At 33.2% G+C, this 27,539-nt stretch overlaps 2 protein-coding genes across 2 annotated transcripts; one reads left to right on the top strand and one right to left on the bottom strand.

Annotated features, from left to right (window-relative positions):
* Nucleotides 1-418: 418 nt before the first annotated feature.
* LOC138328509 (ran GTPase-activating protein 1-like) lies at nucleotides 419-19,775 on the top strand. Its single transcript, XM_069275344.1, has 17 exons — nucleotides 419-614; nucleotides 1,473-1,600; nucleotides 1,876-1,935; nucleotides 2,404-2,583; nucleotides 3,112-3,246; nucleotides 5,149-5,307; nucleotides 5,705-5,818; nucleotides 6,417-6,516; nucleotides 7,089-7,173; nucleotides 7,756-7,810; nucleotides 8,570-8,659; nucleotides 14,713-14,811; nucleotides 15,116-15,160; nucleotides 15,670-15,730; nucleotides 16,071-16,162; nucleotides 16,690-16,814; nucleotides 17,239-19,775. Exons 1-17 carry the CDS (start codon nucleotides 500-502, stop codon nucleotides 17,306-17,308), a joined length of 1,713 nt encoding a protein of 570 aa, XP_069131445.1. The 5' UTR covers nucleotides 419-499; the 3' UTR covers nucleotides 17,309-19,775.
* Nucleotides 19,776-24,415: 4,640 nt separating this feature from the next.
* Nucleotides 24,416-26,065, bottom strand: LOC138328508 (putative ankyrin repeat protein RF_0381). Its single transcript, XM_069275343.1, has one exon. It carries the CDS (start codon nucleotides 25,968-25,970, stop codon nucleotides 24,516-24,518), a length of 1,455 nt encoding a protein of 484 aa, XP_069131444.1. The 5' UTR covers nucleotides 25,971-26,065; the 3' UTR covers nucleotides 24,416-24,515.
* Nucleotides 26,066-27,539: the final 1,474 nt, after the last annotated feature.

The raw sequence follows: 27,539 nt of genomic DNA, 5'->3' as shown, positions 1-27,539 counted from the left end.
GTACCAAGGACGTATATTAATAAGAGATGAAATCCTAATGATTTTGGCAGTATTGCAAAAGTTATGTAAATAAGGCATCGTATATGTTTGTCTTATAGTTTTTAATAATATACCGAAAAAGGAAAACAAATGTCAAAATTTTCGCACAGTTATGACACATATAACTTTTTAAGATTATCACAAAAGAAATTATTCGAAAGTCAGCCTAATATGTCCTCCCCAAATACATGTACAATAAAACACGCCAGTTCCAATCTACCAAAAAATCAGGATTCAATTTTAACTTAAATTGAAAGTCAATTAACGGCAATACTCACAAAAAAATATGATATTTTTTTGGAATTGATTTTAATTTTGAAAGAAAAGAAATAAAGTGAGCTGGAAAAACGTGTGTTATCTCCCTTTGTGGAACCGGAAGTAGGTTCAAAATCGCCGCCATAATTTCTAAGTTGCATGGTGAAAAAACAACTGGCATATCAACAGACAAACGGCCTTTAAAATGTCGTCCAAGGCTATATCACAAGTTACGGACCAGTTGGCGAAGACCCAAGTTGACGAAAAATTTGAATTAAGTTTTAAAGATCGAGGACTAAAACTGAACACAGCTGCGGATGGTAATGAATTATGTCAATAACAACGTCTTCGCTTTACGCATTGTGTCGCAGAATAAATGCCTTTCTGTAGATCTAGAGCAATATTTTATAAATAATATGGGCCTAGTATCAAAATTAAGTACCTTGATGGCTATTGTGCTTTGTGAAGCGAAGTTAATTAGTTAAATGCATGCAACAGAATAAGATATATGCTTATATGCCAGTGAATGCCCCCCCCCCCCACATACACTTGCAGTAACGCCCCCCTCGCACAAAGTCTTCGTAATTTTTATTTTCCCTATATATTCTATGTATTTTTACATTTTTTCTTTGATTTTTCCTTATCTCGTCTATTGGCAGATTTTGTTCAATTTTGGCATACTTGTAGAGAATTATCTACACTTTCAGCTCATAATAAAAATTACGAAGACTTTTGGCACACGACTGTACATGTACGTACCTCCACCTCATTCTCATTTATATACCATATCTATAATCTGTGATATATCTTCGTTCAATTTTAAATTGTTTTTAGGAGATTTACATGAGTAGTACACATTTTAACAAATCATTTCACAGCAATTGTAGATCTGCACTGGGTCGACAATGTTCATTCAATAATACATAGCGTAAATAAATAGAAAATACTCCCTAAATTCTATATGAAACAGTGTTTTTTATATTTAGTATATAGCGGTATTTTTTTATATATATTTATGCTATATATTATTGACAGAAAACATCAAGCTTCTGTGATCTGACAATGTTACAGTGTAGATAGTTGCGTGTATATAACGAGCTTGTATATATATATTTGTTAAATAAACTGTGAGAAAATAGTTATGTGATGCTTATATTTTTGTTCCCATGCATTTTCAGCCAAAGAAATAGCAGATGAGATCAGAAAATGCAAGACAATGACAGCCCTGAGGATGGAGGGGAACACATTGGGGGCAGATGCAGCTGAGGTGATAGCCAAAGCATTACAAGAACACCCAGAGTTTCAGGTAAATCAGCTGACTCAGAGTAACTGAAACTATCTATTCCGTATACTGTCTCTGATGCTCGAATTTTATTTATCCTAAATTGGATATATAAATTGTTATCATTGTTTATATATCATGACATAGTGGTAGATTCTGACATGGATTTCTTTCCTTTCAGGTTTGGATGCAGATTTAAATTGTACAGATTTATAAATGAATAATAAAATGGTTAAACTAGAACTGTAACAGACTTTGATATATGAAATATTCAATAATTAATTTCTGTTCCTTTGTAGAGAGCTCATTGGAGTGACATGTTCACTGGTCGACTTAAAACAGAAATCCCTCCTGCTTTGGTAAGGCATTTTAGAACAAAACATGAAAATCAGTGTGTATCAAAATAACAGGCTTAGCTAAGTTCAAGGTCATGGAGTAAAAAAAAATAATTTTGTCAGGAAAAACATACTTGCTGCAAATATTTGATTGTCAAGAAAGATTAACCCATAATGGCATTTAAAAAGACATTTTCAAGCAATTGGATTCTAGCATTTGTGGAAATGTTATACATGTAAAGATTTATAAAATGTATTTAATTTCAAAAACCCTGAAAACATTTTAGAACAATATTTAAAATGTTGAATTATCTTGAAGTGACTAGTCTAATATAGGATTAAAATCTTACTGGTCATTACATACATACATTGGATTTCTTCAGACACAAATAAGCAAAAAAAAAAATTTAATAAGAAAAAAAATCAAGCAAAAATATTTATCCACAAAAAATTGTGATAATATTTGTATTGAAATACTTTTTTTCGTAACAGAAACATTTAGGTAAGGGAATTATATCAGCTGGAGCTGGGCTAGTGGAATTGGATCTTAGTGATAATGCCTTTGGTCCAACTGGTGTGGACGGACTTATAGAGCTCCTCAAAAGTCCAAGCTGTTACACTCTGAAGGAGCTTCGTCTCAACAATAACGGTCTAGGAATAGGAGGCGGAAAGGTATTCAATTTTTCTCTAAGTTTGTCAGGAATTGTTAAAATTACTTATCCACATCTGTCAAATCTCTTTTTGTCCCGTTGAATTGTGTCCAGATTTTATGTGGCGGTAACCATGAGGTATTTATATTTTTTATTAGTTTTAAATTAATTAATTTTGTCTGGATAATATTTTTGCTTTTTCATAGAACATTGATATAATGATAGCGAAAATTTTATCTGCAAATTAAATTGAGATTGAAATATATATCCTAAAAGTATGATGCAATTGCACAAATTTAAAGCCATTAAGATTTTATTTTTGTTGTTTTAACATAAAATTGCAGATATTTTGATCTGCATTTATAACGGGCTATACAGTAGCTAATCATTGTGAAGATGATTGAACAGTAGATAGCAGAAGCAGCTGATTGTTTCCTAGGGTAAATTGCACAATGTACGGAGATCACCAAAGATAAAAATTATTAATGTCACTGAACATCATTCATATCACTGGTGTATTTTGAAAACAAATTTTCACTTGTTTGTACAGATGTTGTCACAGTGTCTACTAGACTGTCATAAGTCAAGCTCTGCGGCTGGAAAACCACTGGCTTTACGGGTATTTATATCAGGGCGTAACAGATTGGAGAACGATGGCGCCACAGCTCTGGCAGCAGCCTTCAAGGTATTGTGTAAAATAAGGTCACTGTTTACATATTGGCTCAACTCACCTTTAGATAACTGTGAATGCTGAGTTTAAAAGTAAAAAGTACCCAAAAGCTGCTTAAAATGAAAATGGTTGCCGTCATAATTGACACCAATTAAGATTTGCAGTTTTAAAGTATAAAATATGTGATCACAGGGTTCGCACAGGCTTGAAAAGGCCTGGAATTTTGAGTGTCTGCCTTGAAATTGATATATGGCCTTGAAAGGCCTTGAAAAATGGTCGTATAGCCTTGGAAACATAATTGTAGGCATTGAATTTACCTAATCTATCACAGACACCTTCTAATTTTAGTGGTTAATTGCAGAAAAAATCGTTAAAAAAAATCTTAACCCTTACCAAGCTTATCACGGCATATTGACAAGAAAATGAAAATGACGTTTGTGGAGTCTCTAGAATGTACCACCTGTTATCGTTAATATGATATTCGGAAACATATCTGGTTTTATCACTATTTAATAAGAGAAGAATCAGGGTCTTCTGTGGGTTTGTTATTTATGAGGGGTTAAGTAATAATAAGATATAGACAGATAACTGTGCTGGATCAGTCAGCATCACTAGCTGGCTACAAAAACATGGCGGGGAGCCCGGCTATCGTCAGCAGGTGAGGACAATAATGATGACTGCATTTTGATATCATATTAAATTCTGACAGTGAATTGGATTAGTTTAATGATTTTCTTTAAATATTGTTCAATGCAATTTATAGTTAAAGATCGGCAGTTTGAGATGGTAAAATCCTAGTTAAATATCGGTATTTTGAGACGGTACAATTTCCAAAGGATCTTACAGATGTTGAGATAGGGTGAGGAGGGATGGTTATGAGTTAGATATAGCGATGTATGGGAAAGTAGAGCAATTGAAGCATCTGTAATGTCAATCTTGTTCAAGCAAATTGAAGTTATAACGGAACACTAAGAGTATGGCTTTCTAGTTTTTATTTGACAATGATGTGATGGTTAGATTGAAATTTCTCAAATTATTTGTTCACTTAAAGATGACTGCAAATTCATCAGATATCATCAATATAAAGGATTAATGTGAGAAGAATGAAAGAAACATTTTTATTTTCTTGTCAATATGAAATTCTTATGCTTATAATATGGCTATAAATGCCTTGAATTTTATCATCAAAAGCCTTGAAAAGGCCTTGAAAAGCCTTGAATTTCATATCTTGATTTCTGTATGAACCTATGTGATCATCAATGGGACTAATTAAAATACCACATGGTACTGGTAACCAGATAACTATTTTGTGGTACTAGTATCTTCAGTGCTAATGGAACTTTATAATGTACTGGCTGTAATGACGTTAGGGATATCATCTTTAACATCATTCTATGACAAGTAGAAAAAATAGTCCAGCACAAACATTATCAAGCATTACATGGTATGTGAATTAGTCTCATAGTCATTATCATATATATTAATCACAAATGACTTCTTTTAGATCTTGATTCATTAAAAATTAAAACAGATTTAATGTAGACAATTCTGAAGAGAAAAAAAATTTATATATATATATATATCCTGGCCATACATCAAATATGCAATTCAAGTGCCTCAAACCTTGGCAACAACTTATTTTGGAAAAACCTATATTGATGTGAAGTCAGTGTCTAGCTCATTGGGGTCCTTTGCTCAATATTTCTGATAAATGTGCTAGGCGATAGGTTCACTGATATGTCTTAGGGACACATGTTCTAACTTTTGCTCAATATTTCTGATAAATGTGCTAGGCGATAGGTTCACTGATCTGTCTTACTGACGCATGTCCTAACTTTTGCTCAATATTTCTGATAAATGTGCTAGGCGATGGGTTCACTGATCTGTCTTACTGACACATGTTCTAACTGTTTACAGGCCATAGGTACATTGGAGGAGATCTCCATGCCTCAGAATGGTATCAACCCTCCAGGAATTCAAGCTCTGGCTGAGGCTATAGAACACAATAAGGGACTCAAAAAACTCAATCTTAATGACAACACATTTACAGTGACAGGAGCCAAAAGCATGGCAAAGGTATGTTGGTCTCTTCCAATCAGCTCCCTCTCCTAGGACGAAATAAATGAATTAAGGGGACAGAGATTTTCATCAGATCTAGATATCACAAGTCCACTAAAATATTGACAATTGATGGCAATATTCTTCGGAAATAAGAGAACGTAACTTGTTTAATACAATTTATCACCTAAGTGATCAGTCAATTCTCAATGTCACATTATTTTCCATACTCGGATGTTACAACTAATGAAAAAGGATTCAGTCACATTGTTTAATGTAACAATACATTAATATTGTATGGGCATTTTCACTTACCAAATTGAGAAATTATGTTAATAATATTGATGGATATCGGCGGTGAAATGTTCATGATTAAATTGAATTGTGAATGATAATATTTTCCTTCATCTTTTAGGTTCTACATCATATACAAAAGTTAGAAGAATTAAATTTCGGAGATTGTTTAGTGAGAACAGAAGGAGCCAAAGTGTTAGCGAGCGCCATCTCTCAAGGTCATACTAGTCTAAAGGTACGTACAAGTGGACATCGTCCATCTCATTCACCCCTTCAATTTCATAATGGACTGGTCTAGTCTTTGATTTAGAAGAGTCTAAATGTGTCTACAGGGGTGAATGAGTTAACTTCAGTCTTTCACTGTTAATTTATACACTGTACTTCAACATGGTTAACTCATTCTCCCCTGAAATTTCATAATGGACTGGTCTAGTCTTTGATTTAGAAGAGTCTAAATGTGTCTACAGGGGTGAATGAGTTAATTTCAAACTAACATTTATAACAATCATGTTGACAGTTTTCATGCATATAAATTTTTTTTTTGGAAAAAATTATTAACTTCAATACTTTGAAATTAATGTATTTTTTGATGCTTTGAAACTTTATTACAAACTTGACTGGGTAAATAAGAGCAATGACTAATTCACGTATTTGCAAAAATTGCTGCTGTACATATCTTGTAAGAAAAAAAGTATACTCATTGTGCAGTGATCATGAACTTTCACGAATCATGATTCTTTGGAAATGAAGCAAATGCTATTATTAAAGTAGATTTTACAGGTCAAAATTGATTTGAACCTTGTTATTTTATGGATTTAATCTTTTATTTTTAGGACGTAATTTTTTCTGGGAATGAAATAAACAAGGCTGGGGCCACAGCTATAGCTGATGCAATGGAAAACAAAGCAGATCTAGAGATGTTAGATTTGGACTGTAAGTGTTCAAAAATCATTAATTAGACAACTAAAATCTAACTTTGATTAATTTAAGACATGGATTTTAATTAAAATTTTTGATAGGGTCCCTTTATACAATTTATTTTTCTTCAAGTACCTTGTGAGCACTAGATCTCTTGTTTTGCTAATTCATTTTTCATGTGAAAAATATCCACTTCACAATTTGTAAGGCATTTTCCTCCAGGTACTTGAGCTATTCAGCACCACAAAACCTGGAATCTCTCCTTAAATGTACATACTACATGTAGTCATATTCTTTTAGCAGTCATATTCTTTTAGCCCTTGTCTTTAAAGTATGACAGAGAAATCATGAATCTGCAGAATTTTATAAATCAAGATGAAGGTAATTTTCTGTTGTATCGGCAAATAAATTCTAAATTCAGTGAAGCTGTCTGTTTATATTTCTGATCTAGTGAAATGAAGTGAAAACAAATAGAAAAATAACAAAATTGACAATTTTTACGCCCATCTTTGGACTCCTTAGATACTGTTGTACAATCATGATCTAGTAGTAGATAGCTGTTGATTGGTGCCTTTACTTTTGAACAGCCAATCAGCTTGGAGAAGACGGAGTTGAAGAGGTCAAAGGTACTATGGAGGCCATAAATAAAGCTGACGCTCTCGGGTCACTAAGGTTTGTACATTAGGGTAGCTGGTCTAATTGCTCTAGCTGCAATATCTGAAACATCTATGACTGCCATTCAAATGTTTATAATCTTCCATGGGTCTGTCAAGATCTCTAAAGTTACATGGGTGTGTTAGGCTTGTAATGTACAATAAAATTTTAGCACAAAATCTAATTTGAACGAGTTAGCCCCAACGTTAAGATGAATTTGCACATTGACAATTATAATAACTTGATCAAAGATATGCAGATATTGTAATAATTGCAAAGTTTCTAACACAAAATACGCTAAATATGATAACCAGTGAAATGTTTACGTTCACGGTATAGCAAAGCAGGAGAAGAATAGACCGCAAAAGTCTGACATTGGTAACACTTAGCGCTATCCCCATTTCATTGAGAGTGGCATAAAGAAATATGATGTGATGATGATGATGATGATGATGATGATGGAAAGTATATTGCCACTTTACAATTGACTGACCTTTTCAAAATCAGTAATTCAATTCAATTTTTTGAAGACAACAAAATTAATGTAGAGTGACAAGTACAGATTGTTTAGAAATAATAAGATGGAGTATACTTTGACAGTGGTGATGAAGGAACAGACGATGAGGATGAAGAGGACGGAGATGTCCACGGCGAGGTTTGTATAGATATTATGTAATACCTTATGTTCTTGTTGTGGATGTAAAAAATGAAATTTGGTTCTATGTGATCTTCAATTCACTTGGGCTCAGGGTTGTGAGCAGGAGTACAACAACCTGGTATTACAATTCATTACTAAAAAGAAAAAAAGTGAGATTCAGACATAAAGTGAATGAATTATTGGTATCGATAAATGTTTATTAGTTATGAAAGACAACAAAAGCTTTAAGGTAAATCATAAATATCTGGAGAGATTTTTTTAAGATTCAAAGGAGACATATTTTAATCACTTGTATGGTTGTATCGGCCAATGTAGATATAATTTTGTTGTAATACAACAGTTTTAGGCTGTCTGATGTAATAAATTTGGTTTTCCACAAGAGATTGAGGCCAATGATAAATATAAGTTTGGTTTTCCACAAGAGATTGAGGCCAATGATAAATAAAAATTTGGTTTTCCACCAGAGATTGAGGCCAATGATAAATATAATTTGGTTTTCTACAAGAGATTGAGGCCAATGATAAATATAAGTTTAAATTTCTACAAGAGATTGAGGTCAATGATAAATATAAGTTTGGTTTTCCACAAGAGATTGAGGCCAAAGATAAATAAAAATTTGAATTTCCACCAGAGATTGAGGCCAATGATAAATATAAGTTTGTTTTTTTACAAGAGATTGAGGCCAATGATAAATAAAAATTTGGTTTTCCAAAAGAGATTGAGGCCAATGATAAATATAAGTTTGGTTTTCTACAGGAGGTTGAGGCTCAAGAGGATGAAGAAGGAGATGCTGTAGATGATCCAGAATTACAAGTGAAGGGCAAAGCCATCAGTCCAGAAAAACAGGTACGGTAGAATTTAGATAAATTTCTTTATAGGCTTTATTTACAACCTGATTTTGATTTTGTCATAAAGTGTATAATTGATGACTATGCATGCTTTCGTTCGTGTATTAAAATAAAGACATTCAGAGTAAAGCGTATTCCTCTGAGATATTTACTAGAATAAATCATTGATGCTATAATTGAAATTCTGTGTTGAAATTTCAATTATTAAATTTAGATATTCATTTGAATAAGCATTCATTAACCCCTAAGCCCATTGAAATAACACCCATGTAAATGATTAATCCATGAAAATCACCCCAATTATAACCAAATTAGCATATTAAAATGACCTGTCACCATTCTTACTTTCCTGAATGCTTATTGGGTTGAATATGATCTCTGGCTTTCAAGTGTACATTTTAAGTTACTATTAACCAACTTATTTTTACTTATTTACAGTGACTTATTTTCACATTTTATGTGTAAAAACTTTTTCAGTGCGAGTTAATGTTGTGATCTAGACGTTAATGTTCTACTTTATTTGTATTTGAAACATTTTTGCATTGTTACATGTATATATACAAAGTTTAATCACACTTGAAAATAAGTTGGTTTACGGTACATTTGCTTGTGAACTAATATTCTAATATTTCGTTGTATTATGGTGATTTCCTACCTGTTTGTCAGACTTAACAATAAAAAAGACCTTAGTTGGACAACTTATCAATTGTGGTGTCACTCTTCCAACCCTGTACTCCCCCCACTTCAGTATAAATCAGACATCTCTTAATTTTAATAACTCATTCACCCCTGAAAATTAATATTGAACTGTTCCAGTCTTTCAGACAGAAGTGCTCAAATGTGTCTTTAGGGATGAATGAAATATAGCTGTACTTGCACCTGTTCCAACCCACGTTGATTGAACAGATTTCTCCCCCTTGATGAACAATAATTCAAATCATATCTTACAAAAAGTATTTCAAGACCTTGTCTCATTAATTTCTCACATCACATATATCACCAATTAAAAAAATCATCTCTCTCATACTCACAGGCTCCGACTTCTGTAGTTTAGAATCCTCACTGTTACACCCATAGTAACTAGCTATATGTTTTAAACCCAATTAGCGTGCTCTTTTTTGGTCACTAAAAGTTCTCCTTTGGGTTGTTTACAGGGTGACGCCACAATTGATCTCGTCTCGGATCTTGGGAAAATGAAGTTGTCTTGACAACGGCCAACGTCTTAGTATTCCAGGAATCGTTGTTAATTCAGTCCCGGGGACAAACTTGTTCTGTTTACATCTTAGTAAAGTTATCTTGTGTCGAAATAAGTCTTTTACTTGATCTCCCTATCTGTGATAGTAACTTGGATTTAGTGTGGACCCATATCTGTGAATCACTAGTGGATGTGTTTTATATTGTCGATTCCATGTGTCACATATATTTTATCATCAAGTACTTTTATTCATTAAGATTATCTTCAAGATACAGAGAGAGAGAAAAATTATCTTACTTTTTGCAAAATACAAGATATTTTCTTCTTATTTTACTTCAAGATAAAAATATTAAAAATGATTAATAATGTCCCGAAAAAATTCCACGGCACTGTGCCCTATATGGAATTAAGTATTGATTGTGCATGTCCTAAACGCAAATAGATTATTTTCTATGTATTTCTATGTTAATTAGACACATATATACATAATTAAACATCAGTAATTGTTTAATTGATGGGTATTGTCTATGCTCTGTCGGCAGTAGAACATCTTGAATTAACCTATAAAGGCAGCCATGCTATGAAACATAGATTTTGATTTAAAGGCAGACACCTTTCACAAGCTTTTAGATTAACTCATAAACTAATTACAGGTAAGGAATAGATTATCACACGAACTTATAAATTACTTTAGAAATAGGGTATAAAGAGTTAAAACTATTTCTTAACGTGCGCTTTATTATAAAATACTCAGCTATATACTTTTTTGTAAGGAATATTGTGACCTGTACATGTTACAGAATTCCAACTTTTACATTTGAAAATATTTTCCTTGTCAATTTAGAAGTTTTCAATAAAGAAGATATGTGCAAAGTCACCTGACATACAGTATTTTATCACCTCATGTGTTTTAAGCTTTCTTTATAACATAAGTATGTCAATATTTTCAGGTTCATTTTTATCATCATGTAAATCAAAAGTAGAATCATATGTATGTAATGTTAATTCCAAACTATTTTAAATGTAACACATTATTTGTACACTTTATACCTTTCCTTTTATCAATCTATACTTATTTTTAGACTATGACATATTACTGCTGTAAACCAAGTGCGATTTACTTTCGCGAATTTCATGATCAAAGTAAATTCGCGAAAGTTTCTCTCTGCGATTTGATATATTCCACAATTCTTGCACAATTAAATTTAAAGATATTATTTCCATTCAAGTTTAAATCCGTGAAACTTAATTTCCGCGAAAATGTTTTGAAACTGAAATCGCGAAATTAAATAGCCGCGAAAGAAAATTGGTTTACAATATTTAATCATGTCAAACTGGTGATTATTACCTCATTTCTATTTTCTTTAAATCCATTCTGATATCATGGTTTTATAATTATTAAAGCTTTAATAATCCTGAAATGGATTTTTTTTTAATTCCATGTATTTTTATCGTAATTTTGCCTTTTTACGTTACATTTATAAGTCATACACTATGTTAACAAGTCAATGTAAATTATGAGTCAATTATGTAGTTTACATTCAATATATAACTTTTTGATACATTTTCATGGAACAATATGGAGGTCTTATATTGAGTTCTGAGTAATTGATCAGATCAATCAGATTTGAAAAACTTAATTGATATAAAAGTATAGAAGCAACATGTAAGAGAAATGTAAATAAGAGTGTAAAGAAAAAAGTATTTAAGGTGGCATGTCCCAGACTCCATGGCGTTTATTTTTTACCATTTTTGATAAGGCATCGATAAATCCAATGTTAGTTTAAATCATGTCATTGTTTATAAAAAAATATTGAATAAGATAAGGTCCATGTTAAATGGTTGTAAGGTGCAGGGAGCAATACAGGCCCTTAGGCCTCTTGTTAATGTTATTTTTACACTGAAGCATTCTATTACATGTTATTAAAGCATAATCACAGCTATAGGTTTGTTTACACATTAATTAAAACACTGGTGATTATAAATGAGGGCCTTGCCAAGATTTTAAAATATTGTGTAAAAATAAAATTGATCTCTTTGAATACACAATTTATTGATTGTTTTCTTTTCACTTTAATACAGTTCTGGACCTTTTTTTTAGCTTAACAGGTGATCTCTATTACTCTTTTCTGATGTTGGTCAATACTTTATTGAAATTACTACTAATCATGAAAAACTGAAAGGATATTGATCAAATTTCGTCTGATTTACTGATCCTATCATATAGGCAATCTCTGCTGGCCCTTATTGGAGAAATGGGGGCTTTCAAGTTATCAAGTACAGTCTCTTTCTGTCAAAATGGTTTTAGATATTTCTTTGAAAATTATATTTGAAATTTTTAGCCCACCATCATCAGATGGTGGGCTATTCAAATCGCCTTTCGTCCGTGGTCCGTCGTCCGTCCGTCCGTCCGTCCGTCCGTCCGTCCGTCCGTTAACAATTCTTGTTACCGCTATTTCTCTAAAAGTACTGAAGGGATCTTTCTCAAATTTCATATGTAGGTTCCCCTAGGACCCTAGTTGTGCATATTGTATTTTGGGACTGATCGGTCAACAAGATGGCCGCCAGGCAGCCATCTTGGATTTTGATAGTTAAAGTTTGTTACCGCTATTTCTCAGAAAGTACTGAAGGGATCTTTCTCAAATTTCATATGTAGGTTCCCCTAGGACCCTAGTTGTGCATATTGCATTTTGGGACTGATCGGTCAACAAGATGGCCGACCAGCCGCCATCTTGGATTTTGATAGTTAAAGTTTGTTACGGCTAATTCTCAGAAAGTACTGAAGGGATCTTTCTCAAATTTCATATGTAGGTTCCCCTAGGACCCTAGTAGTGCATATTGCATTTTGGGACTGATCGGTCAACAAGATGGCCGCCAGGTAGCCATCTTGGATTTTGATAGTTAAAGTTTGTTACTGCTATTTCTCAGAAAGCACTGAAGGGATCTTTCTCAAATTTCATATGTAGGTTCCCCTAGGACCCTAGTTGTGCATATTGTATTTTGGGACTGATCGGTCAACAAGATGGCCGCCAGGCAGCCATCTTGGATTTTGATAGTTAAAGTTTGTTACTGCTATTTCTCAGAAAGCACTGAAGGGATCTTTCTCAAATTTCATATGTAGGTTTCCCTAGGACCCCAGTTGTGCATATTGCATTTTGGGACTGATCAGTCAACAAGATGGCCGCCAGGTAGCCATCTTGGATTTTGATAGTTAAAGTTTGTTACCGCTATTTCTCAGAAAGCACTGAAGGGTTCTTTCTCAAATTTCATATGTAGGTTCCCCTAGGACCCCAGTTGTGCATATTGCATTTTGGGACTGATCGGTCAACAAAATGGCCGACCGGTAGCCATCTTGGATTTTGATAGTTAAAGTTTGTTACCGCTATTTCTCAGAAAGTATTGAAGGGATTGTTCTCAAATATCATATGTAGGTTCCTCTAGTACCCTAGTTCTGCCTATTGCATTTTGCGACCACCATCTTGGATTTTGATAGTTTAAAGTTTGAAAAGCAGAAAAAAGAAATGTAAGTTTGAAAAGCAGAGAAAAGATCCCTCTTTCATTTGTCAGACATAGATCAATCTTTGGTGGGCGCCAAGATCCCTCTGGGATCTCTTGTACATAGTAATTATAAATAGATGTTGTAGATGTGCAGTTTTTTCATAAAATGAAATACAATATAACATATTCAACCCAACAAGCGCCCCAATCTCTAAGTGCCCCTCTCCCATTTTTAGACCACAAATTTCACATACCTTGAATTAAATGCAGATGGAAAATATGAAAACTGTGTAGGTTTCTTTAATGATTTCTTTTTCAAAATGATTTATGGATTACTTAGCAATAATTTTATGAAAGGCTAGTCCAAATTTTGTTCTATCAAGTAGTCCTTTATTTGTTAAGTGCCCTTGGCACCTACAGTAGCTACTGTTGTCTCATATATAATAGGATTAATGGCCAATTTCAATGAAAAATGATTACACAGGTGTTGTTTGGTACACTGAATAACATGTCGATTAAGTTGAAATTTGCTCATGGCAGAATCTAATGTAAACAAGTACATGTACTGATATATTTGAAAGTAGCTGGAACAAATTTGAGGATGTGAATTTTAGAATGACGCTCAATAAAAACGAACAGCAGATGATATTTGATGAATTTTACAAAGTAGTGTCAACGTTATAGTAACTACTAGTGCTGGTGAATTATCAACCGATGTATTGGGAAATAATTGTATTTAATCGATCAGCAGTAACTGTGATTTTAAAGAAATTTTAAACAAATGAACTGTGGAAAACGTGCGGAGAAGTGACCGGCCCAGATTTACTGATGTCAGCGATTTGTTTACCTAAAGCATACATAACTTTACGCTATCATTTCAGGAGAATACTATAATAACGAGCTCATCATTAATTTTAAGACATGTTTATTCTCCAATTCAGTCAAAACACTCACTTCATCATAAATATCCAATCACAAGCATTCATGAAATCATAGCTGACCAATCACAAGCATTCATGATATCACAGCTGACCAATCACAAGCATTCATGAAATCACAGCTGACCAATCACAAGCATTCATGAAATCACAGCTGACCAATCACAAGCATTCATGAAATCACAGCTGACCAATCACAAGCATTCATGAAATCATAGCTGACCAATTACAAGCTGACACACATTTCATGTTCTACATTATTCTATATACACTAGACATGAAAAGATGATAACATGTGAGACTTTTTCTAAAAGGACCTTAATTTGAACAGGAAAACATAAAAGGATGCATATATTTGGCAAAAGGCTGTTTGCAGCATAAAAACCATTAAGATCTTCCAATGTTTTCATCTTTTTCTAGACGGTAGTATCAGCCAAAGACTTTCTTTCGTTCCCTTCTCCAACAAAGTTGATCCAGATGGGAGCAGGACGAGCCGCAGCATTGAAACAAGAACTTGGGGTAAATCATTCATTCTTTACCTTATTTACCCCTAAATACACATATGGACTCATCTAGGCTGGAAGAGTTCATTATGAAGCTTCAGGGATGAATGAGTATGGCCATTACATCATATCGGTTTTCCTTATTTTATAATATAACCTTTATGGAGTTCTGAAAACTTTTAAGATTGTTGTCCATTGCCCTGCTTCAGAGCAATTTATGTAATAGAAAAAATTGCTGAAACAAAACCAGTTCTGGTAATACAACTATCAGAAAGATTCACATGGTAATGTATTTTGGATGTTTGATATCTACGTTGCAGAGTGAATGTTCAGACGTGGACAAGGCTGTTCAGACATTTATGAAGGTAAGAGTTAAGAATACAGCTAGATTTATGAAAAAGAAATTACAAATGTATCTATATTAGGTGGCATTACCGGTACATGTATACATAAAGTAGGTATGTAGCTTTACCCTCCTGTCCGCATATGGAGGGTTGGCAAGTATGATTGGCACGTGTATTACGTGGCTGTTCTAGCAAATGTTGGAGCATCAACAATGGAAAATACATTGTCATATGTGGTATCTAGAAGGTTTTGATTAACAGTTGCATTGGCAAACCATTAATATTTGAGGTACTCTCTGTAGGCCAGTGTTTTTCCTTGGGAACTCTGGCTTTCCTCAGCCACCATAAGAAAATACATTCTTATGGGTTACCATTATTGTTGACAGAATACAAATTACTAACAAAAGACATATGCACATGGTACTTTTCTGGTTTTGTAGACCTCATGTGAAACACATTGTGGTAACACTAATATTGAATTGAAATACATATACATGACTGTACAGTGTATTTGGTTTGATTATTTACAGGTTTCGTCCGTTGTTACGACAGTTGACACCAAAACCAAGGAAGCAGCATGTGATTGTACAGGTAAAATTCCCAGAAATGAAGACATGGTCTACTTCTGTAGTTTAATTTGGTCAAAATGAATGACAAGTTCTATTTTTGAATACTTTAACTGAATGATATTTTATAAAATATTTAAATGTATTTAAGATGGTCTCTCCTAACAGCTGTATGACAAGAAATGTTCTTTGTGAATTAGATATTTTCTTTGTTTTTGTGATTTCAATAGAACCATTTTTGTGATTTCAATAGAACCATACGATAGATATAAAAACAAAAAAATATACCTTCAATGTTATTGGTGATTATCAGTTTCATAAGTCAACTATGATTTTTTAATTCATAAAATAACTTTCTGTTACAGACAAATTATTTGAAGATTTACTGCTGGACAGTAGAGAAGGCGCAGCGTCACTGTTTGCCAATGCTTTACTGGTCAATATGGGAGTGTTAAAGGTAACTACAGAATCTCAGAACCCATTCAACCCTGAACATGAATTTGAACTCTACTGGTTGTATGACTGGAAGAGTCCATTATACATTGCAGGGGTGACTGAGCTAAAATACAGATTTAACCAGTTATGTCTAATGATATTACATTTGTATATTAATCTATTTTGTGATAACCTGGTACTGTCAAACCTGTTATACATGACACCACTATAAAGAATAATGGCCTATAAAGGACACTCACACAGTTTCATCAACCATATTTGGTGCTATTTAACTTATACATAATTGACCTCTGTATAAAGGACACTTGGTTATGTCCCTTTGGTGTCCATTATAGACAGGTTTGACTGTTTTATCAAAATATGGATGTTGAAAAAATAAAAAGTTTAAAGAAGTGTACATCTTGAAAATGAACTCATTGAAAAGTAAGATAAAACCTTACAAACTTACTTTATCCTGATTTTGTGTTTTGTGCTCTGTAAGTAAATCTGTTTTGAGTTCCTCTGATTGATTTTCTGTTTTAACCACAGGGTGAAGATAAAAAGTTCCGTCCTCCGAGTAGCATTGTTGGCCCACTTACTGTCTTAGAGCATGCAGTGCAACAGACTTATTTCCCAAAACAATCCAGAGAAATATTATCAGCATTTGTGTCAAAGTAAGAAAATCTAATATTACATATTTTATAAAATCATGAGTTCATAGACCCATGAACAGCATATCTGGGCCAAGTTTCACAAACATTCCTTGACGTTAAAGGGAATTCCTTAACTAAAGATTCACCACATGAAAGCATTACAAAAGTTAAGGAAAGTTCCTTAACCTAAGATTTGTTTTAACTTCTGTCTTTTATAATACTTTCCTATGGAGAATTTTAAGTTTAGAAATTTTAAGAAGTTTCCTAAAGATGGCATTTTGAAAAGTTACCTATTGAAAAAGGTTTACATCAAAACATCCACATTTATTGGATCGAAAGTATAAATTAATATTCTTTTCACAATAAACAAATAAAAAATATTGATATACTGTTTAATGAAAAGAATTTACTATAGAAATAAAAGCATGTTATATCTAAATTTCAGGCCACATCCACTCCTAGACAAATCTGGACCAGCACGGCATAATCTTCTCCAGACTCTTTATAAATTTTGAAAAAGACAAAGCACTGGTGATTCAGTCGCAGCAGAAACCAGTGAATTGGTAGTACTCGATAAGTTATGATGGATTCATCAATGGTTGTTCCATGGAGCTACTGCAAGATATTTGTTTTATGACTGAAAAGATTCAATGAAATTGAAATTAACTGTAAATCTTGATACAGAAGAAACTGTTTTAAACCATCAGCTAAGGATTTGGTGATGTGTATCGATTTTATATACGAGCTCTGGAGTTAAAATTCTGAATTCTGCAGTTAAAATTCTGCTACCCTTTGGTAGACTTAAGATCTATTTAAAAATATTTTTGTGGCATTGGGTTATAACATTGTGCTTCTGAAGTGTGATTTTCATATAACACAAATAGTGCTACCTGCAATAATGGCTATGTTTATCCTCTCACCATAAAATCAGGGGCATTCACTGTATTCAGTCTTTGCATATTACAAAGTTACCTCCCTTGAGGGTAGATACTGATGGTGACGTCATTACTTTGTGTGATAAATTCATGTTTATTTCTCTGAAAAGTATGACAACGTTACGCTTGAGAATAGATAACATCACAATCAATACCTACCCACAAGGGGAGAATACTCTGTAATATGCAAATACAGAATTAGTCGTTAAATTATGTAGGGAGAAAATTTCTCAATTTGCTCTTTGTTATACTCATTTGCGAGGAGAAATATTTGCACATTTAATTCTAACAGTAATAAGCTACACAAGCTATTATTCCTCCTTGTCAGGCTTTCAATTTTATTTGTAGGATTTAATTTTGCAGAAATAAACTCAAATGTGAATATAGCAATATTTGAATCTCTGGGAATAAGAGCAATACTACAGTAGCGTCTTTTCTGTCCAGTTCCAGGTCATGTCACTTTCTATCTCGTCCAATCCCAGTTTAATTATATAAAAGCAAAGGCATATATGTCTTACTTGTATCTCTAGTTTGACAAGTGTCTGAGATTTCTTCAATATCTACCATATCCAACCTTATATGCGCCTATAGCAGTTTAAAAATGAAAAATGAAGGGACTTCTTATAGATTCAAAGTTGGGCTAGCATTTCACAAAATTAATGCACAGTCTGTAAGCCATTAATTAATTTACAAAAGAAATCAAAGAAATCTTCATGTTTTTCATAGTTTTAGTCTGAATTTATGTAAGTGAAATTGAGGCCTTAAACATGGGGAGGGGTGCTTATAGAGATGGGGGGGGGTTCCTTAATGGGTCAAATACGGTATGTCTTTTGAGAATATTGAAGTGTTTATTTGACGTCAAAACATGTTTATCGCAAGAGTTTGTTTTTAAAAAAAAGGCTATTGATTATCTAATTTAAACTATGTGAATTTTGGTTCAATGTGATTCATTCAATTTCAAATGATTAATTTCACAATAATATGAGATTCTTTTTATCCTACGGTGTCTTGCAAAAAATTTTTTAAATTACTAAGAAGAACAAAAATACATTAATATAAAAAACATCCATACAAATTTATTATTTAATTATATTTCATTTATGAATAGTTATGATTACTTTCAATAACTGTGAGGACATGTATATTTGAATTTTGAGCTTTGAACCATATCTTGCAATATGTATTTGTTGTACATGGTCGTCGTGTTCATTATGTGGAATTGCCAGGCTCCATTGAGCAGTTATTTGATTTATTTCAATAGTTTATGTGAGAATTTAAGTTTTGTTATTTCCTAAAAACATTGTATTGCTACTTCCAAAATCAATTAAAGTAGCATTCATTTTGTACCTGCATGTAACATTTTAACAGCAAATAATATTGCAGTAACAAGTCACAATGATATTTTCGCTTGTCATAGAAGAATTGGTTTTTTTTTCAAAAATATTATTGTACATTATAATGGATGTCATTGTACAATGATTACTGAAATGTTAATCAAATCTGTGCTTAAATTTAATCGTGCCAAAGTACAAGTAAGTTTAAACATTTCTCATAAAAAAAAATTGAACATCAGCAAATGTTGATTGTCAAAGATATAAAGTTGTCACGAAAATATTTCAAAGTATGTCCCCTTATCAGGCACATAAAAGTGTGCAACACATGTGCCCTATTCTATCTCTCTATATTTTAAATATTTCTCAGGACTATTCCATCTTTTCATATTACAGAGTTATTTCCCTCGCAGGTAGGTATCTATTGTGAGGTCATTATTTTTGTGAAAGAAAAGCATTATGTTACGGTTGCAAACATGAAGCCTAAATCAATACCTACCTGCAAGGGAGGTAACTCTGTAAGATGCATATTCAGAATACATGTATAAAAAACTCAATGTTTACCTGTTTGTGACGTACTTTAAAAAAATCAAATATCAATCATTAATTACCATCAATAATTATTTTATAATGTGTCTGTTTCCTATGACCAGATACTCACATGTGAACTGTCTAGATTTTATTTTGTATGAATAATAAAATATGATGTAAATGATATTTTTTGTGCTTTAAATTTTCATTGTTAAAGGGACATTCCTTTATTTTGCACCATAACCCCTGGTACTGATCAACATTATAAAACATTTAATCAATTTTGTAGCATTCATTTTATCATTAGAATTTCTTAAAGTGAATAGTCGGGCAAAGAAAACCAGTCTAAATGCGTTCATTGGCCTTCCAAAAGTTCTCACATATTAATATGACGGCCAAGTTCTGCTTAGTTTCCCAGTTCTGACCATTAAAGTAAAGAAAAATTGAAAGCATTGAAAACGAAGCTTCGTGGAAATGTAACCACGGACATAGTGAGCCGGGAGGACGTTTTAGAATTTCCATACTTTAAATTAATTTCTTCGTACGCAGACAGATTTTGATGAGAGATTTTATTTTTCCATTTCATAAGAAATTATACTGGATACATTCACACCATTTTTACCGACTTTAGCCATCCTTGCCCGACTGTTCACTTTAACTGATCATTGAAGGAATGTCCCTTTAAGCCATGTCCAAGTTCCCTATATAACAGGATCAGCAACAAAATGAATGTTGTTTGTCACTGAAACTTCATAATTAGGTTAATGGCTCACCTAGGTAATATATGCTTTACTTTAAAGGTCAGTGTGACCTACATGTGGCCCTTTGACCTAAATGTTAGAAGAAACCATTCTGATCTGTCAGTTTCTCCCCTTCATTTCACTATGTCAGTATAATGGTAAGAGTTAGCACCTAAGCATCCTTGATACTCCAGGGGTTCTGAATTCTGATCACTTACGATCTCTACAGCCCTGGGCTATCTCATAGTAAAATTGGAGGCAACAGAACAAAACAGGTATTTCAGTCATTTGAAGTACATCAAAAGAGTCATATAACTGTACACTGTGGTTGGCTGTATGGCTTTGAAGTTGGGCGTAAGTAATCTGAACCCCTGGAGTATCGAGGATGGCCCCTGTTACCAACTCGATCTGTGCTCTTCTAAGAAGAGAAGTCTTATCAGAAGATTCCAGAAACACTAGAGTAGAAAAGGGCAAATTGAGTTAGAATGACTGATGGAAGGAAACAAAGGGGAAGTAACTCTAATGTATTAGAATGAGAAGAAGCTTAACCACCGAGTTTCACCTTCAATGCTTGATACTAGAACTTAATAATGAGGTCAAGGATTCATCTAGGTGATGTGTCCTTGACCTGAAAGGTCAGTTTGATCTACATGTAATATGTAAGAGTGACTTCCCTTCATTTCATGCCATCAGTGCGGACAGTCAGCCCCTGTCATGAAAAGAAAGGGGAAATAACTCTGATAGAGACTGATGGAGTGAAATGAAGGGGAAGTAACTCTGATAGATCAAAATTACATAATTGTTTTAAAACAGCCAGGGTCATTAAAGGATTTCTCAGATTGAGGAGGTGGAGAAAAGCTGGAGTACCTTGGAAACAACCACAGACATATGGTCATGCAGTGCACTAACTGAGATTTCAACTTGAAACAATGGCTACAGTAGTAATGTGTCAAAGCATCTTACCATTTAGTAACTGTTGCTCTTTGTCTTTGAAAAATATTTGTAAACAGGCCAACTTTGACAGTTCTAATAAGATAATTATAATATTTTGCCATATTGTTTTGTTGAAAATCTTTTGTCAGGTGGGTATTCATAGTTTTTAAAAAAATATATACTTTTGATATTAATCTTATACAACTTAGAAGATAATTGCATCCGTGAAATATTATCACTATTTTCTGTAACGCTTAATCACAGTATATTACGCCCTCCCCTACGCCACTGAGCCATATCGCCTCGCCTATAATCGTCACTTTTGAGGGATGGCGATAAACTAAAGAAAAAGAAGAACGTCAGAAAAAAAAAGGACCGTCTGATGGGTGGCTGATTGAAGGGACTTTACAGATAAGCCCCATTTTCACTCATCCTAAAGATGCCTAGATGTGTTCTTCCAGAAAATACACATGTCCACAACAAAAGATCCAAGAGGAATCCTGGCGCCCTCCAAAGAATGATCTATGGTAGACAATGGAAAGAGGTAACTTTCTATGCTTTTCTATCTCTCAATAAAATTAAAATACATATCACATACCATCTGGTTGGAGCATTAAAACCTGTCTATAGTGACTTAATTGGTTTGACAACATCTAGTTGTTATAGGCATAAGCTTGACAATGCTAAGTTGTTAAAGGCATAGCTTTTACAATCAGGTTGTTCGTCTGTCCATCTGTCTGTCTTTTAGACACAACATTGTCCGGTGAACTCCTTCTAAACTACTTGATAGATTTTGATAAAATTTGGTACACAGAACCCTGACATAAAGAGGAGCTGAGTTAACTATATAGGGTTCTACAATGTCCCCTATTAAATGAGTTATTACTTAATTTGTGCAGTTGAGAGTAATGGTGTCCACTCTGGCGACAGTTCTACTTATGGTTTTGCTCAAATACTAAAAATGAATATACTAGCAAATAATACAAACAAAGGTTAACTTTTTCATCTTTATTAAATTTTTCAAATCATTTTACTGATTTGAAGGTTTATTAGGAAATTGGAAAAGAGCATGCAATTACAAATCTACACAAACCTTATGTAAATATTTGTAAAATTGAGTACAAAGGAACGTGGAAAATTTTATTCCATCTCCTATAATTAAATGTGATAAATATTTTGTACCTGATAAATTTCTAAAAGGACCTAACAAAGAACATACATAAATTGTATCTATACTTTGTATAATATCATGTGTTCTTTGTTCAACATACATATTTTAAATAAATGTTTATATTGTATATTTCATATTTTTTTTTTACAATTTTGCATGGCAATCTTGAATGGAAACTAATATATAGAGCGAAGGCGGGATTTTCTAAAATCTATATGTAACACGATACTAATTAAACTTTTAAGTCTTCATAACCTTCCAGATAGAATAATATTAATACTTATTTTAACATTATTTTAGAAATCCTTCAAAATCTTAACACATGCATGATGATGAACATATCCTTTTAGATATTAACATTTATACATAAAGTTACCAAAATTGCTATTACCAGTATGCTTCGGGAAAATAATCTTGGTTTCATGAAAGGTAGAAAATTTTAATATTTTTTAAGTTCCAAGGATACAGTTTTAAATTCTTATTCCTATGTTTTTCATCTTTGGAAAATGAATGCAGAATATTAAATAAGAGCTTAACGTTAACTCACAAGTAGTAGTATTTTTTCTTGAGCATCGTTATCATTAGAATAGATTCTATTCAGTCTTTGCAGAGTTACCTGCCCATGTTATCAATGTACAAAGATATGCTACGTTACGCTTCAATAATGCCCCGTTTGGAGTCATCTTAGCATGACCCCTCAGCCAATCAGGGTGTCGCCTACGAAATCTGCTATGTGATTGATTCTCTCAGATGTATAAACGGCTTCTAGCTATATATAGTATGTCCCAAGATGTTCCGATTCTAGGCCAGAGGTTATGCTGAGGTGACCGCGAACAGGGCATTGTTATAAAGCAGAATTACAAGTCTAATTTCAATTAGACTGGTAGTGATCAATTACTGGTACAACATTTGTTTTTAAGGATGTTACTAATTCTTTATGTTTGAAATTTATGGAATATATCTAACACTAGTAATAATTCTCTGATTCTCAAAGAGAAGACAACCCATCATTAAGATATTCAACATAATATCCGACTGTACAAGATTATAGTAACAAATTAACAATCCATTCATAAAGGCAATCTTTTTGAACACAGTATCAGTATAAAAATTGGGACGTTTAAACTTTTGCATTGGTTATATGTATAAGGACAAGTAATAATGTTGTTAACTCAGCTTAAGAATTGTTTACATTTTGGCAAAACAACAGTAGATCATTCATGTCATTCAAACAGGATATTTCAGAGTATGGATTGAAACAAATAATAATATATAGATGTCAGACTATATTTTTAATATATAGATGTCAGACTATATTTTTATTAATTTATATATGTACAAATGTCACATATATAATCAGCAATATAAAAAAAAGATGAAGGTCAAGGACATTCATTTGAACAATGTTTGTAATCCTTCACCCAAGTACAATGCTTTCAACAAAAAATTACCCTGTTTGGCTGTTTGCTTATTTTTGATGAACTGCAAATACTAAGATCAAAATGTAGAATGTTTACAACAGATATCATAATTAATATAATGTGACTAGAAAAATATGACAAGAAATTAATTGGTAATTGAAATAAAATAAATGTATGTATAAGGTAGATATTCAATAATAATAAAATGAAATACATTGTGGTTTCATCTCAGGTGACCTATGAATTTCAAACTGAAAGGAAATTTTAAACAGTAAACACCATCAAAAATCTTTTTGGGAAGCACTAAGGTCTATGAAGAATTCTAAACCTTTGATCAGCTGATCATGTCAAAACTCTAAACTAATTAAGTACTGTTTAGCCAGTTATTTTCGAGGTTCAAATTTTTTGTGGCTTGATCTGAAAATGAGAAAGTAAAATTTCAGCAGTTTAAATTTTCCTGGTCTGGCTTTAAGGGAATATATACGATTCAATCTTAATCATTTTTTTATTTTCTTGGGTCAAATTTTCCATCGTAGCAAATTGTTCCGTAAAATTGTGAGAACATTAAACCCCTCAAAAAAAAAAAAAAAAAACAAATAACTGGCTATATGGTAAATACATCAGTAATGACATGTTAGTGTGAAGATTTGAAAATTTCTATCAGAGACATTGTAGTTTTATGAATGCGTTAAGGGACGGAGGAAGAGGGAGTTCATCCATTTTGTGAAGGTTCTGACAGCTAGCTAAAACTGTCCTTATAACTTGTTTACTCAATTGAATTAGTTTTGGAGGCCCATCATTTACATTGTTCTCCCAGAAAAAGAAAACTTCATCAATGAGTTGTTGTATTTCAGTATGATCACCCATCCCATACATTCCAAAGTTCATCTGCCAAATGTCCTTGCTCTGAATGGGATCAGCTCCGTACAACACAAACAAACGAACAATTCCAGAATACGGTGAAGCTGTTACGGTTTTCTCTTTGTTATTTTCAGATTCACTTCCTACTAATGCGGAGCCGAGATCCTGTAATTTTGTAGAAGCAATCAGTTGCATGGTATGGCTATATTTGTCATGTCTGAATTTCTCACATAATTCATCCCTGCACACAAGTTCAAGAGCTTGAAATAATAATGTGTCTTTGTAAGAATCTGTCTGTGTATTTATTTCAGCTCCATGTAAGAGAAGGGATTCAATAATTGCCACTGAATGGTACTGAAGCTGTCTCAAATGTTGTAGTTGTGATGATTCTGTAGTCCCATTCTTTGAGACTTTTACCAAATTATTCATATAAGTTACGTTTTTGTGCATTGAAACCAGCGCCAGCTTCAAAGGTGTGTAGCCTTTACCGTCGGTGATGTTTACCATACTGGGAGTGCAATATTTGAGTATTTCTAGCACACAGTCTAAATCGCCTCTCATTGCGGACATATGAAGAGGAGTAAATCCATTGGGAACATCACCGTGGTTTAATACTGCTGGGTCGACAACTGATAATAAAGTCCTTAGTATCTCTACATCTCCAAGTTCTGCAGCCAAAAGAATTGGTGTCTTGTGGTTTTGGTCTCTTATATTCACATAACAGCCTTCATTGCATAACCTTTTCACTAATGTTTGTCCTGCTTTCAAGTCCATCTTTCCAGACTTTAAAGTATCCATTATCGTATGGATGAGTCTTCCTGCTGTGGTTGGGAGATTTGGGCTACAACCATTGTCAAGAAAAAGCTTCACTAAATCAATATATCCGAGCATACAGGCTAATTCCATTGGCGTAACTACTCTCTGACTGCTGTTGACAAACTGGAAAATATCTGTCCAAGAATTCACAGACTCCTCTTTCTCAATGAGTCGCTGAAGCGCTACCTTGTCGTTATGTAAAACAGCTAACATCATGTCTTGATGGGGTGCTCCACATTGACCAGATATCATGGTGATGTACGCACTGTTGATGCTGTCTGAAGATTGTGTTGATCTCGGTACTGAATGATCCAAAACTGGTGCTAATTTTGGCGATTCTGAATCCGAGACTGGGATCATCGGTTCACCATCTTGCTGAAGATATCGACGTCTTTCTTTTCTCCGCTGCTGCTGACAGCAATATTTCATAAAATTCATATTTTCAGCATAAGTGTTCAACGAAAAATGTATCAAGAATCCGTAAAACACAACATCAGAATCACTTGACAATCGAAGGATAGGGGTCTGACTCATCGACTCGATGTTGTGTAGACGCTTAACTTTTCATTTCCTATTTGGGTAGTACGCACCTATTCGCGCCAAGCGTTCATATGCTTCTGATTTGTAATAGCTCTACCGGTGTTAGATTTCAAATGGCACCCTAAAAATTTGTCCTTAAGTTTCGTTTGATATTACACTGTTTTTTGCCTGTAAAATCTCCAAATTGGTTTAGTTCGAGACAAAATACAACAAAGCATATATATGTAATATTTTGGAAGCAGTTTTCGCTTTCATGTTTTAAAATAATAAATATATCCTCTATGCATTATCTGACAAACATATCTGAACTGCTGTACGCCGTTCCCGATTCAAACCCATTTCGAACCACATGTAGGCTTAGTTAATTATATGGGATATCAGTAAAATTGGTGAGTAAATTTTGGACCCGAATTTTGGTCCTAATAACCTATTTAAAAAAATGCTGAATATCTTTCATTATGCACAATTTGCAGTAAGAATAGGACCAAAATGCGGGTCGCCAATTTCAGTCAGCAATTTTACTTTGACAGGATAACTTACTTAAAAATAATGTGTTTTGTTATTTTATTATCATGATTTAATTTACTAATTATTACCTCATAACGTGACCCTATCTGTTAATAGGACGTTAATGTTATCAAACAGATCTCTAGAAGAGATGAGGGTATATGGGATCACCCTGGCGTCGGCGTTTTGGCTGTGAAATAATGATTATCCGTAATGTTCAGCTGACATTGATTTATTCATTAGTCAAGTATCTCAGTATAAGATTATAAATGTTGTGTTTTTATGTAGGAAAATCATTATAAAGAAAAACACAGGATTTTGATGATTAAAAGAGGCCTAATGGGCCGAAAATACAACGTAATGATTAGTTTATTATTTTTAATTCAACAAACACAGAGCTCGGTCATGATTCGTTATACTTTTAACGACAACTTTAACAAGCGCCTGTGACCCATAGGGCCGGCTACACAGAATTGATAACAAATAATTAAAGTTTAAATTAACAAACATTCAAAATATAAATATTATAGTAATTAAACAAAAATAATATGCAAATGGCAATATAAGATATGATATGACCTGTAAGAATGTGGCAAATAAAATATATGTACTTGAAATGAATTTCAACACATGAATGCCGAATAAAGTGCAAGTGAAGCACTGAAAAAAATCCATGAAACATTGTATCAATATTGACATTGATTTCTGCTTCGAAATTGGATTATAAGTTTTGTTTTCGGTATGGAAATCATTTTGAAGATGGGATTTTATTTTGCTTTGATATACATGTAGTATCACATAATGATATTCATAGAGCAATAATTTAAAAGGGGATGTGTTTCGTTATTGAGAGTGCTCTTCTTTCTTTTCAAGTCGATAGAATAAACGCTCAATTCTGTAAAGAGATAAGTACATTGTAATCAACAAAAGCACAATTACACTAAATTGAGCTTTTCCCGT

Source organism: Argopecten irradians, chromosome 7 (assembly GCF_041381155.1).
Source record: "Argopecten irradians isolate NY chromosome 7, Ai_NY, whole genome shotgun sequence".
Lineage (NCBI taxonomy): Eukaryota > Metazoa > Mollusca > Bivalvia > Pectinida > Pectinidae > Argopecten > Argopecten irradians.
The sequence above is the reverse complement of the archived record's forward strand: the minus strand, read 5'-3'. Positions and strand labels throughout refer to the sequence as shown.